Consider the following 13,746-nt stretch of genomic DNA (forward strand, 5'->3'; position numbering starts at 1 on the left):
CCAAATACTCTCAGTATGTCTTTGAACTATGGGGGGAAACCAGAGTACCTGGAGGAAACCCCACAACGACTTGGGGAAAACATGCAAACTCCGCACACATGTATGCAGGCGGAGACTCGAACCCGGCTCCCAGAGGCGTGAGGCAATAGTACTAACCACTGCACCACCATGCCTCCCTCACACAGTCCGTTTACTGCTAATAACACTTGTTGCCACGTGATATGCTCCAGGCCCCCTGTGACTTGATGGATGGATTTTAAGTTTATATTTTTGAGAGTGGAAGAAATGGTATGTTTAACTATGACATCATTCTCAATGACATCATTCCTATTGAAATTAACTATCACTCACTAAGAGTGATCAAATTGACCTTGAAATGTGACAATATTCAAAATCCGAAGCAGTGAAAAGGAAAATGTCATATCCTATAAACTCTATATAACCAAAAACTACTTTCTTTCTTAGAGTCTTTATGAAAGTGCCGTCCTTATTCCTTAGCAAAATCCGCCAGAGAATTTTGCATGCTTTTTTAAAAAATATTACAGTTGTTCTTGGCAGTCCAAATCTAACAGATGTCCACATTCCCTTTAGGTGACTGTCGACCAAAATATGCTGACAGGCTAGTAAATAATATTAATTTTAGCAACACTCTGCCACAGCATAGTGTACGAACAAACTTAGCTTGTGTAGCTTAACAGGCACAAAGCAGTTTGGTGTGCTATCTTGGTTGTTTTTTTAAACAGATTTCATTTTAACAATGTGTCTGAGGTCTGTTTCTTAATGTTTATAGAGTCTTAGTTATAGATACTAATTATAATGTGTTAGAAACATGAGTTAGTGAAGGGTCTGTCAAAGGCAAAGTCTATTATCATCACAGACTGTTTTAAATTACTTTGAAGTCTTCACTTAAACGACAAGGCTGATTTCTACATTCAGACAATTGAGAGAAGTGCTTGTTTCTATTCAAAATGCGAGGGAATTGAAATTCTTCTGGAATCTTTTTCACCAACTCATGGTTTTTGTTCTACAAATCTGACCCTGAAGGAGGACGTAAGAACTGAAATGATCCGGTCTGATATGTATGAGCCCAGCACCCGTTTTGCTGTTTTGAAATCACTCGTGCCTGAATCAGAACTGCAGAATCAGTACAGCATGATGTAAATGGATGGTGCTGCGTTGCTTGATTTCTGTGTTTTATCCCGGGGTCCTTCTTGGTACATAAAGCAGGGAACCTCATTCTACACAGTTCCGCTTTTGATGTCTGCCCTAGTGCCATGTGTTGGGAGATATTCTGCACCTTTTACTTACGTGGGTTTCCTCCTACGGCCTAAAGTTGCGTGGGTTGGTGTCTCGGAATTGCTATACGCGCTGTGCGTGTGTGTGTGTGTGTGTGTGTGTGTGTGTGTGTGTGCGTACCTTGTGATTGTTCTGTTCACGGTGGGTCCTCTGCCTCCTGGAATAGCCTGCATTCCTACTGTGACCCTCTGTCGCTGAAATAATTATGGAAAATGGATATTAGAAAACTTCCGTTCATGGCAGTTGTGCATTTGATCGCCATTTTTGGTGGATGAAGTGACCCTCGGTTAGCATTGACAGATAGATCTTGTTTAATCCTGTAGGGGTTACGCACAGATGCATAACCTGGAAGAGGGACTTAAAACCTGACCGTTTGCCAGATATGTGGAGGGGTTAATGTATTGTGGTAACCAGATTGTGGGAGTCATTAGATTCCATGCTAGCTCTCCATAATTCTGTAATGGTCAACAAACAATGAGGCCATTTTACAAGAGTAGGTACACCTTCCGTTTCCTCATGGTGTGCTGCTATCCAAGAAGATAATGCCCCTATCCACAGCGTTCGAGAAACGTGAATGTTTTCAAAGATACCAGAACGTCAGATGCATTTCGATGGACCGTCCAATCATCCCTAAACATCTTTGAATGATAATGGGACGTCTTGCAGTGCAGAATAAATACATTTCAACCCTGTTCACCGTTCAGACAACTGAAGGTTTTTCTTCATGAAGGATGCTCCAGCGTTCCACTACATTCAGGTCAAGACTTGCATGTCGGCATTCCAAGAAGGAGCAGCCTTGTTAAAAAAAAAAAAGAAACTCATGCTTATATTTGGCGAATATCGTGTCAAAGACTGGAGAGGTTTGAAAGTTAGTGGAGAGACATATGTGAAAAAACAGGTACAGCAAATGGAAGAATAATAGGATGTTTTAGAAATTCCATGTCAGGTGTATGGTATGTAAAATTATCACCAGAGTTTAGCTACGTTGTACATTATATATATTTTGCAAACTGCAGCCTGGCTCTTCCCTGTTTCTCATTACTGAAGGGCTCCTTCCTTGCTTTATCGGACTTCAGTCCTGCTTCTAGGAGCCTGATACGAACTGTCCGTAATGTTTCCCATTCCTTTTGAAGATCACTTGATGTCATCCTACAATTCATGAGTAGCTGTCGGATAAGTTAACGGTCATGTCTGGGAATATAAAGTCGCTTCTGCCCTCCACCTGGCTGGTTTCTGCTCGTTCCCAGTGTCTCCTGCTTCACTTTAGCCTTGGAAACGTTAGATTATAAGATTAGTTTACAAATATAGAGTGGTCTCTTAATTTGTATCTCAACAAAAAAACTGTATCTCAAAGTGTTTTAGTTTGTTAAGAAGAACTGTAACTCTTGAGTCATAATACTGTGTCACTTTTCAGAGACATCAGCCATAGTCTACTTGCTAACCACTTCCTGTGACTACTAGTGTCGTGCTTGGAGAACTGGGGACTCGTGTGAGTCTGTGTAAAAACCAGGGAAGACAGCAACACTTACAGTGCTGTTAATCACAGACGGAAAGCTAAGCTGGACACCCGCTAACGAAAATCATGAAAATCAGAGCCGGTGAGTGTACACTGTTCCTGCGTCTGATCTGTATCTAGGATCAGATGACAGTTAGCTGGAGTATTTCTGGAAAATCTACTAATTATAGTAACGTGGAGTGACGTGAAGATGTGAGGCAGACACACATGACCAGTACTGGGACTTATTTTTTATTTTTGCAGTACTGTATCATTAACTTTGATTAATTTTGTTTTAAATATAAAAATATTCTTATTTTAATAATTATGTTTTATTAAGTATTTCCATGGACAATCGTAGTAATAAAAAGATAACTTCCAAAGTAATTTATACAATAGAAAAAGAAATGCATTGGCTATTTTATTGTAATGCAATTACAGCAATGGTTCAAAATTTTGAATTAAATGTGCTTTTAATAAATGTATTTAAGGAAAGATTACTAAAATCTAAGTTTGACTCATCACCTTGTGCTCGCTTGACTTTGCGTCTATATGTTTGAGTCACAAGGCTAAGACCATAATATTGAATGTCCTGCTGACTCATGACCAGAACAGCAGTAGCTGGGTCAGGTTCAGATGAACTCCGCAGTAAAATGCCAGGATGCTTGTGCAGGTGGGAAAAATAATGTCGAAATGAAGAGAGTCGCCAGAGAAGCCCGGTGGAGTCGCCGGGATAAAGCAAAAGCAGGGGAATCAGCAGGAAGTCAGCTTAGGGCCGAGCAAACATGACAAGTGGCAGCAAACTGACAGGAAAATTAATAAATGGGTTACAAAATCATGGGTCGGAAGCCTGGCGATCTGATAACTGACCTTAGGGTCTGATTCACGGTGATCCTGAATTAGTAATACTAATAATAATTATAGGTTACATTTATATAGCGCCTTTCAGAATCCCAAAGTTGCATTGGATGTGAGCTTTTGTGAAAGGTAAGTGGAGGGGTAATCGTAACTGTATTGTACAGTTAAATTGGCCATAATGTACGAATGCCCCCCCCCCCCCCACAGCATACTGGCTTCCTGTCCAGGATGCACCCCTGCCTTGTGCCCTGCGATTCCTATGACAGACTCCAGGCTCACTGCAACCCTATGACAGATTCTGCTGAGATAATAATTCCCCCTAAAATAACATAAATACACAATTAAAGTAGGTAAAACATTGGTAAAAGAGGTTAAAACATAGTTTAGTGAAGTAGCCTTTAAGGCAGACAGTTCTTGGGCGTAAATTATAGTGTGAGATGTGTTTGCGGCAAAATGAATGCTAAACGGGAACTTATTCATTACTCCAACAATTTAGCGGAGAGAAGACGAGGCTACAGCATAGGCGTGTCGCACCGGAGAGTGTTCATGCCCAGACCAGTGTACCGACTCCGAGACGGAGGCCCCAACCCGCACTCCCTAACTCCGTGGTATTCTTACTGGGGGTATGGTAAGTGCCTTGTCATCTTTCTCTACGCATATAATTTGGAACACCTGTAACATTCATCTGTAAATTAAAAGTCCCCATCGCCTTATCTGTTTTGGTAGTAACTTAAATTAAATGTAGGGTTGTGAGGGCAGTGTTGATTTGCATTTGGGCATCAGAAGCACTGAAGAGGGGGGATGGTGAGGATGTTGTGAGGGATCCGGTGCACGTTGGTTCATCTCTGCGTTAATGTGATGAACTTCATTGCTGCAGCTGATTCCGCAGCTGACAAAAATTTATCCACACCGCAGTGAATCATAGAGGCACTGAGAAAATGCTGATGTTCTCCACATTTTTCAGAAAGATATACGGCAGACATTGGTCCTAAGGCTACCACAAATATTAAGAGCAGATAAGAACCACTAGCTTAAGCAATAATCTCCCCTAGATAAAAGGCAATACTGTGGTGAACATTGTGGCTGTAAACCTAAAAATGTTGTTACATGGTCTGTGATGAACATACTCTCCTTACAATTGGTCTGGACCTCTGTAGCATCACATGGCCGTTAAAAACAGCGACATGGAAGTACTATAGGGCAAGTCTTATTGTACTGAGTGAAAGGAAACATTTCCAAATATATAACAGACTGGTAGATAGATAGATAGATAGATAGATAGATAGATAGATAGATAGATAGATAGATAGATAGATGGATGGATAGATAGATGGATGGATGGATGAGAGATAATGAATTCTAAACTCCTGAGATTGATGCAACAAATACACAGTGAACAACAATGAACTGCCAGCCTGGGGTTTTATTTTCAGAGAGCAATGCAAATCTATAGTAAGAAAAAGCTATTTTTAAAATTAAATCCCCTGACAGAAGAAGGTTTTTTTTTTTTTTTTTAAAGAAACCATAACTTTCTAAAAACATAGCATAGGTACCATGATTATTGTTTGAGATTTTGCTGAACCACTCGGAAATTTCCGACTTTTTACATTATTTTCCCAGCTGCCCTGTAATAACTGTGAAATTGGTATTAAGTTTGACTGCAGTGGTGTAAATTAGCATAACGCATATCCAGGCACAAAACAACGGCATCCGTGCCCTTCACAGAGAAAGAAAAAACTGCTAATAATCTGAAGAAATGTTTCGATTTATGAGTAATTTTTTGCTAATGACTAATATTGTAACTAAGTAAGTATCAAAATAAGGAACAAGCGTTTTTTAGCACAAGCATTTATTATTGGAAAATAATCTAACTATTCTATAGTTTCCACAAACATATAGTTTTGTTTGATATATTTTTGTATATGTCGTAATATATTTATCTTGGCAGAAAGGCTCTATTGATGTAGGTGATTAAATTACAGTGAATATTTTTCTGTAAAATAACAGAATGGGAACATTAATAACATCGCCTACTGGGCATGAGGGGTATTGTGGCGTCACATAAACTTACAGAACATAAGAGGGCGAAGGTGGAGGATGGCGAATGTGCTCTTCAGGTAAGTACGTGCTTTTTCTGATCGACGTGCTCCTCATGGTCGGGGGCATTTTATTTTTTAGCTCCTAGTGAAAGCAAACATGCGCTTTGGAAGGGGAAGTACAATTTCCTTTAAAGAGGAAACGCTACAGTTTTATGGCCACGGTTTTCCATATTCTGTTATTTTTATTAAAAATGACCTTTAGGAACTTCCCATTTCTGTCACTAAACAGGGAATTTTTGAAAAAATAAAAAGTGAGAACTCAGTCCTGTTTTTCACACTCTTACAGTAAACAGAAACAGCGGTTGCGGTTTCAGTGATTGTTTTTCAGTCATGTGCTTTTTGGCAAATTATATGCACGGCGCCGTCATTTTCCTCTCACCCTCTTGAATGGGGATTTGCTTTTGCAGCTGCTCTTGCATTTTCAGCCGCCGTGGTCGCGCTGCCACGCAAGCGGCATTTCAGATGACATTTATAAGGGTAAATATTTCAACTTCTCCACTCCAGCTATTTATTTTGTTTTAGACAGGAATAAATTCCATCGCAGAATCTGACTCACTCCTCTGACTGTACTTGTTAGGTCTCTCCCTTAAATGAAAATATTCAGAAGAACCTCTTTCAAGTTATATGGGGGGTAACGGTAACTTTGTTGGTTTGGACACCGTACTAGTGATGAGACGGTCACTGCCTGAATTCTTATGGTCAGGAGGGCAATTTCACCACTGGGCCCTTCAGCAAAGCTGACTTGTTCTTAAAACAAGAAAAGTAAATATATGTAATGGACAACAAGACCTTCATGTAGAATATACAGTATCGTGTAAAAGTCTTAAACAGGCAAATGAAATTATGTTTAAATGATATTCACATTTGTGTAAAACTATGATATCATGGTTTTCCAAAGTATGACAGCTTAGTCTCCTGAAATCTCCTAAATTCACCTCAGTATTTGAAGCAGCCGTCCAATATAAATGTAATTATTGACTTGAGCACTAGCAGACTGGTGTGGGTTTACCTGGTGGTGGGACCCGAAAGCATACAGGAAATGGCTGAGCCTTCCCTGAGAAGAGGCCTTGCAACCAAAGTGGTCTTCATCTAACCATCCAACGCGATACCTCTTAACCTTCTGGATGGCAGAATAAATTCTTGCTATTTTTTTGTACATATTCTACAGTTACATTTTTTTCTTACCAAATATACGCTTACTACCCAGATATAAACATCTTAAACATTTTCTTTGACTGCGTGAGACTTTTACACTGCACTCTACAGTACATCGTATCGCTTTTGTGTGGGTAGCAATTTAACAGGAAATACTGTAACAGTGCATTTCTAATAAATTAATTATGTCTTAATGAACTCCATTTTCAAACTGCTTTTCCTGGGTTGAGGGGTTAATGATGCCACAATTGTACATAAATTATAATTATATAATATTAAAACAAACATATTCTGGGTGAGCTTATGCACTCATGAATGTTGCAAGGACATTGTTGTGTAATGTTCAATCCTGGGATGTCCATGAGTAGGAATCACTTTCCAAACAGCATTGTGAACATCCTTGCATTACAGTAGTTGCCCCTATTGTGAGGCGGCACCCTGTGAAAAGGTAGCAGAATCCTATGCTTCCTACTGAACCGGCTGTTTTATGAGCTGGTACAAATAACATGTTGGCTTGTCACTTTCTGTGCAGATCATTTTGAAATCCTGTTTCCAGATACGCTTTAATTTGTTTATTTTTTTTAATACTACCATGCACAATCGCCTTGGCTTGTAATTACCCACACTATGGCTAACTGAAGTCCTCCTTTAGGCATTACAGGAGAGCTTATAGGCACTGAATTGGACAATTTTGCTTTTTTTTATATTTTTTTTTTCTCAGGGGTTTTGAGCAAAATGGGTCATTCGTAACAATATCAGCAAGGGAGACATTCTTTCAAGCAAATTATTTTACAATGACCTGTAATCAGGGGGTGTTGCTAGAGTTGTGTGACCCATGAAAGTATATTACATTGGGCCCCCCAATCCAGACTAATCCAGTTATTTTTCAATTGATTTCGGCCCCCTGTCACTCAGAGGTGCTTGTAATCGTCCTAACAATTATGGCGCCCCTGCTTGTAAAATTCATATGGGGAAGAACAGTAACAGCTTCTCCATGGGAAAGGCAGTCTTTGTCCATCAAGGCCCTGAGGAGTGCTAAGATTAAGTTAAATTTTTTGAAATCCACTCCCTCAAGTTACATTTACTTTTTTGTGTTACAGCTGTTGATAGCTTCATCAGATATTTGGCTAAATTTATGGTTCCAGCAGACTTGTTTTGGTAATATTCATACTTGTAAAGGTATTTCTCAAAAGCTGTGTGTCGCAGGTTTCAGGACACAATAGTGACATGCGTCATGCTAACTGGAAACTGGTGGGATCAGTTTCGATTATGTGGCCCTCTGCTGGTCAAAGTATGACATAACCTGTAAGCACAGACTGACATTCGAACATCGCTCGCTTCATTACTTCATTTCAGTCAAATATAGCATCAGTGCCTATTGAATTAAACAGTCGGTCTTGAGAAGTGGAAGGAATTATGATGTCTTAATTGGTTAAATAAAATGAGTTTTTTTCAAAATGTATGTAATTTACATTCATCAATAAAATACATGTCTAATATTTTGTCACTAATGGCAGGTGAGTCAAAGTCTCTCCTGATTCTCCAAACATGCTGATTGCTGGGAAATCCCCACAAGCGAATTACTGTAAATTCGTTACTTTTCGCCGGACTTCACAACTAATGGACCAGTTGTTTTCATTCTTATTACCGTGGCCCTTTCCACAGCCAATAAAACCCTAAAGCCCAGCCCTTAGCTTTCTAAAGCTTGTATGGTATTGAAACTTCTTTGCTACATGCTGGCATTGACCTGTGAGCCTCTGGTTATCACCTTAGCAAACCCAGTAAGCAGCCCTGAAGTGTAAAGAAACACGGAGAGTTTCTGTGCAGACCACGCTGCTTAAAGGGGATTTTGGGGAGACAGGGTTTTGTGGGGGGGGGGGGGGTTAGGGCCTGTGCTGTGAGGCAAAGCATGTCCGGTGCCATGCGTGGGGAAATCGTCTGGGCCCGAAAGATACCTCGGTTTCCTGGAGGTCCACAGCAGCCGAGGTCTCGCAGGAAGAGCTGTATGGTCGCTCACTTCTTCCTTCCGCCTGTTCCTGAGCCGTGTGTCGTGGTAATCGGAGTAGAACAAAGGCTTCACTGTTCGTGTGGCGTGAGTCGCGCGTGCTCTGCTGTTCGTGCGAGAAGCTGCACGGTGACTCGCATGCCTGATTTACGGGGCCCTTCCTCGACTTCTCAGTCAGGGCACAATCAAGCCAACGACTCTCTACAAAACACGCTCTCTTCTCTGGCCAAAATAAATGTTATTGTAATTTTTTTTCAGAACGGCTGTTTATTATGGGATTTTCAGGAGGAGGGGGTAAAGCGACAATTCTTACAGATATCGAACAGGCAAAATAAAGCTCTCAGTAAAAGAAAAGCAACACAAAACCACTCATGATAACATTGTCAAGGGGGCCAAGGGGCATGAGAAGGAATGCAAGAGGGTGCATTGCATGCGCTTTGTGCAAGCCGGCGAAATCCTGATATGGTAGCTGTGGCTTGCATAGCGTACCTGCATGAGCGGACAGTAATGAGATTCATATTTCATAGCGGAACGAGGAGATGTGTAGCTGCGGGAAAATCCTTCTGTACTTCAGAACTTCTCTGCTTTGCTCGCCGCCGCATGGGAAGCTTTTAGGGGTTCAGAGGTCAACACTTTGCAGAGAGAACAGATCTATCTCCCGCATATGATCAGCGGAGGTGCTGCAAGACGCGAGCTCTCCCCACTGCAGTTACCGAGAAACACAAATTCTGTTCGTCCCCGTGATGTATGAATAGTCCTGTGGTCTCATCTGATGTTCTCACATAATTTATTCAGTACTTACGCCCTCAGGGGACAAACCCTCTCACACTCACATTTAACTGCCCTTTACATCTCATTCACTCTGGCCGGAGTGAGTTTTACAGCATGGATCATGTACGTCTCTGAATGGCCTCTCTGGGTCGAGATATATAGGGGGTAAAAAATGAAAATGCGCCTCCTGGTGTAAATATGTTTTCTCACTTTTAGCGAGTGCATGGAAACACACGCAACTTCAGAAACAATGTTATCAATCTCATGTGTCCCCACAATCCTGTATTGGATGAGCAGATGGAAGATGGATGGTTGGATCTCAAATGCAGGTTGTTTTTATTGGATAATAACGCAGCTATAGGAAAAAATGACAGCAGTAATGTGGAATGACAGTAGTAAAACTGACGCGCATTTGTTTGATTTCTCATAGCTATTTTCGGCCGAAAGAGAAATGCTGCCGTACCTTGTGACCAAAATGGAGGACGGCGCAGCTACGATACGTTATTCGGTCACGGGCTGCCAGTCTGGCGCTGATGATCTAAGCAGAAGTGCCTCAGGGCTGCTAAGGGTGTCACAGTGGCCCAGCCAATCATCTGAGAGGTTCGGGCTCTTCGTTTCACCCTTTCATCCGAGGGACACCTGTCAGGCCAAGGAGCCCCTCTTGTGAATTATGGGATAGGAGGCCTCAGCAGGAACCCCAATCTGTGGCATGAAATGGGTTAAACCACCTACAGGGTCATCTGGGGATCGGAAAGAGGCTGCCGAGATCTGACAGGCGCTCGGTCCCAGGGGCCATTTTTAAGTGCCAGGTAAAACACATGTGAAACTATGTACAAGACCCTTATTTTTTCCACTTTATTTTATATTATATATACTTGGGGGGATTTTATATTAAGAATGAGTTTAAAACTAATGACTTTTTGTCATATTGTAAAGAAGGATTCATGTCAAAATTTTAGCAATTCCTCTGAAAGACGCGTTAGTATTTAATCACAATTAACATTTATTTCTGTCAAAGTTCTCAGTCAGCTAATGTAGGAGAAATGTACGCAATTCTGAATTTATAGCTTCACACTTTATATTCTCACTTCACAGTTCGCATTTCATGTTTCATTCTCTCTTGTTTTGCTTTTTATTTTTTTCCCTGATTTGTGGCTGTGGAAACCGGCACAAATCAGGAAGCAGCATCGACGCCCATGGATTTAATCCCGCCTCCTGCCTATGACATCACACTGGCTTATTATGTGCATGTTGTCACTGACAGCTTCAGAGACTTTGTGTACGTGTCAGTTGACAAATTATTGGACTGGAGAGAAGTAAAGGCTCAGGGGGTCCTGCTGGCAACAGAGGTAGCCAAACTTTTCCATTCTGAATGTTTAGGTTTTACCCCATTGACCTTCTCTGATCCTGAATCCTGTTTCCAAGCATCCATTCCAGTTTTCCTTCCATCCTTAAGGAGCATAGTTCTGTAATCCAATGACAAACAGTCTTGGCTCTTTTCTCGGCAAATTAATATCCACCATAATTATATCTTGGTAAATTAATTTTTATGGCTAATGGTAATCTGCATCTCCAACAGATATGGGCTTTTTCAGCAAGCAGTTGAGGCAGATCTAACTTTGGATGTAATTACACATGCATAATGAACGGGGTAATTATTTTAAATCGTCCACTTCTTCTGAATTAGACGCTGATTAGGATTATCTTTTTTCTGATTGTAAACATTCTTGAGCATCTTTCTGTCCCTTTTTGTGGATTAATTTAATTTTGTTGCAGCAGATTTTGTGGGCTGTGATAACCAATTGGGTGCAAGACTGCGGTGAGGTGGCTTTCTATAGGAAACCTTTCTGCTTGTAGTTCACAGTCCTCCTCCAGGGGGAGCTGCTGCTTAGCAACCCAGCTAAGCATCTCCAGGGTTACGACACGCCCACTGTCACATTGCATGGGCCAGTGTTCTTAGGACTGGAACTCACTTTCAACTGGAACTAGAAGAGTTTTTAAAAGAAAAATATCACGAGGCTGGACATTAAACCTACGTCTTTCAAAATATCAAAGAAATAAATCAAAAGAGTAAACGAATAGACAATTTGAGAGGCACACTTATGTAACCTGTAATAGAATGAACATGCCCTTGTGATGCTTATAGAAAATGCAATAGCTAGATTTTCTCTCAAGTATGTGGCGGTTCAGATGGTTATGTAAGGGAGGGTGTCCAAACTGCAAGCCAGGTACTTGCTTGAAGACATAAGTCAGAAAACGGGTCACACACGTGGACGCGGGAGTTGCTTTTTGCTATCAACCGCTTGAGTTCAGTCACCTGCATTTCATTTCAAACAGTTCAGCCGATGATGTCATAGTTACCTTTAACATAGATCTTAATGATATTCTGTTTATTAAACAAAGCAGACCGTCCCAGCTGCAGTGCTGCCATTTTTTTTTCCCACGCGTGTAAAACTGACTCCTTTTCCCTGAATGAAAATGGAAACTTGGCAAACTGCAAGTAGCCGGAAGGGTGTCACACATGTGGGCGTCAGCATGGCCGTTATGCTCTTTGGTGTAGTGCGTTTGGAAAATGAGAAACATGCAGCATAAATACCCTTTGCCCAGTGGTACAAGCATTATTAATTGTGATGTATGCAATATTTGAAACGTCGTTCATACTGAAGGAACAATTTCCTTGACATGACCGAAAATCTGTGGTTATATTGATCAGCTGGACCTTTTCGGCTGAATTTATTCTAGAATGAGAGTAGCTGGCAAGGCCGAACAGGGTACCAGGAGCGCTAAAGAATATATAATATTTCCATATTGTTCTCTGAAAATGTCCTTTAAAATGATCTGGGTAAAATATATAAAAATCACTGAGAAAATAACTGGAGGCATGCGATGCTGCAGCCCTGCGATGGCATCTTGGCGGCTCAGTGGGTCGCATGTCTGCCTCGCACCTGCAGGCTGTGGCTCTCGATCCTGCCAGTTGGTCCACGTTTGAGCTCCCAGGTCCTGGTAGAGCAGAAACGTGGAATGTGGGCTCCTGGGAACCGGGTTGGGTCTCTTTTGCCCTTAATATGTGTGTGTGTGTGTGTGTGTGGATTAGGTTTATAATACCAAATATCCCCCATAATCTGATAAAAACCTGTTATTTTAACATTGTGGGGACCGTTTTTCTGGCACCCAGAAAGATCTGTGGATGCAATCATACAACTAAAAATGCCAAAAGACTTGTATTTTGTTACTTACTTATAGTTACGGTTAGGGCTGGGTAGGTTAAGGTTAGGGCTGGGTAGGTTAAGGTTAGGGCTGGGTAGGTTAAGGTTAGGGCTGGGTAGGGGTTAAGGTCGTTGTGTTGGGATTAGAGTATGTCACATAGAAATGAATGGAGAGTCCCCACAAAGATATAATTACAAACCTGTGTGTGTGTGTGTGTGTGTGTGTGTGTGTGTGTGTGCTCTGTGACTGGCATCCCACCCAACACATACTTCTGCCTTGCACACTATATATGCTGGGACAGTTTTCAGGCCCCCCTATGAGCTTGTGTTAGAGAACTGGTTAGAATCGGGGGGGGGGGGGGTGAAATACCATGTTTGTCTTAATGGGTATAATTTAAATTATTCTCCATATTTAAGTCCAAAGAATAATCCATGGACACATCATGCTTTAAAATAAATTAATGCAAGATTTTCAACATTACCGTGTGTGGGCGTTGATGTGGCTTGTACTTACAACATTCCCGTGTGTGGGTGTTGATGTGGCTTGTACTTACAACATTCCCGTGCGTGGGCGTTGATGTGGCTTGTACTTACAACATTACCGTGTGTGGGTGTTGATGTGGCTTGTACTTACAACATTACCGTGTGTGGGCGTTGATGTGGCTTGTACTTACAACATTACCGTGTGTGGGCGTTGATGTGGCTTGTACTTACAACATTACCGTGTGTGGGCGTTGATGTAGCTTGTACTTACAACATTACCGTGTGTGGGCGTTGATGTGGCTTGTACTTACAACATTACCGTGTGTGGGCGTTGATGTGGCTTGTACTTACAACATTACCGTGTGTGGGCGTTGATGT

The 13,746-nt window shown here is 41.4% G+C and overlaps 1 protein-coding gene across 2 annotated transcripts in view; it reads left to right on the forward strand.

Annotated features, from left to right (window-relative positions):
- Positions 1-2,756: 2,756 nt before the first annotated feature.
- Positions 2,757-13,746, forward strand: part of hdac9b (histone deacetylase 9b) — a 49,340-nt gene continuing 38,350 nt past the window's right edge. For both annotated transcript variants that reach the window (XM_049025280.1, XM_049025281.1), the window contains exons 1-2: positions 2,757-2,894; positions 4,146-4,277. In XM_049025280.1, coding sequence (XP_048881237.1) covers positions 2,879-2,894; positions 4,146-4,277 — 148 coding nt within the window. In that variant the 5' untranslated portion in view covers positions 2,757-2,878. The remainder of the gene's footprint in view (positions 2,895-4,145; positions 4,278-13,746) is intronic.

Source organism: Brienomyrus brachyistius, chromosome 9 (genome assembly GCF_023856365.1).
Source record: "Brienomyrus brachyistius isolate T26 chromosome 9, BBRACH_0.4, whole genome shotgun sequence".
NCBI classification, from domain to species: Eukaryota; Metazoa; Chordata; class Actinopteri; order Osteoglossiformes; family Mormyridae; genus Brienomyrus; species Brienomyrus brachyistius.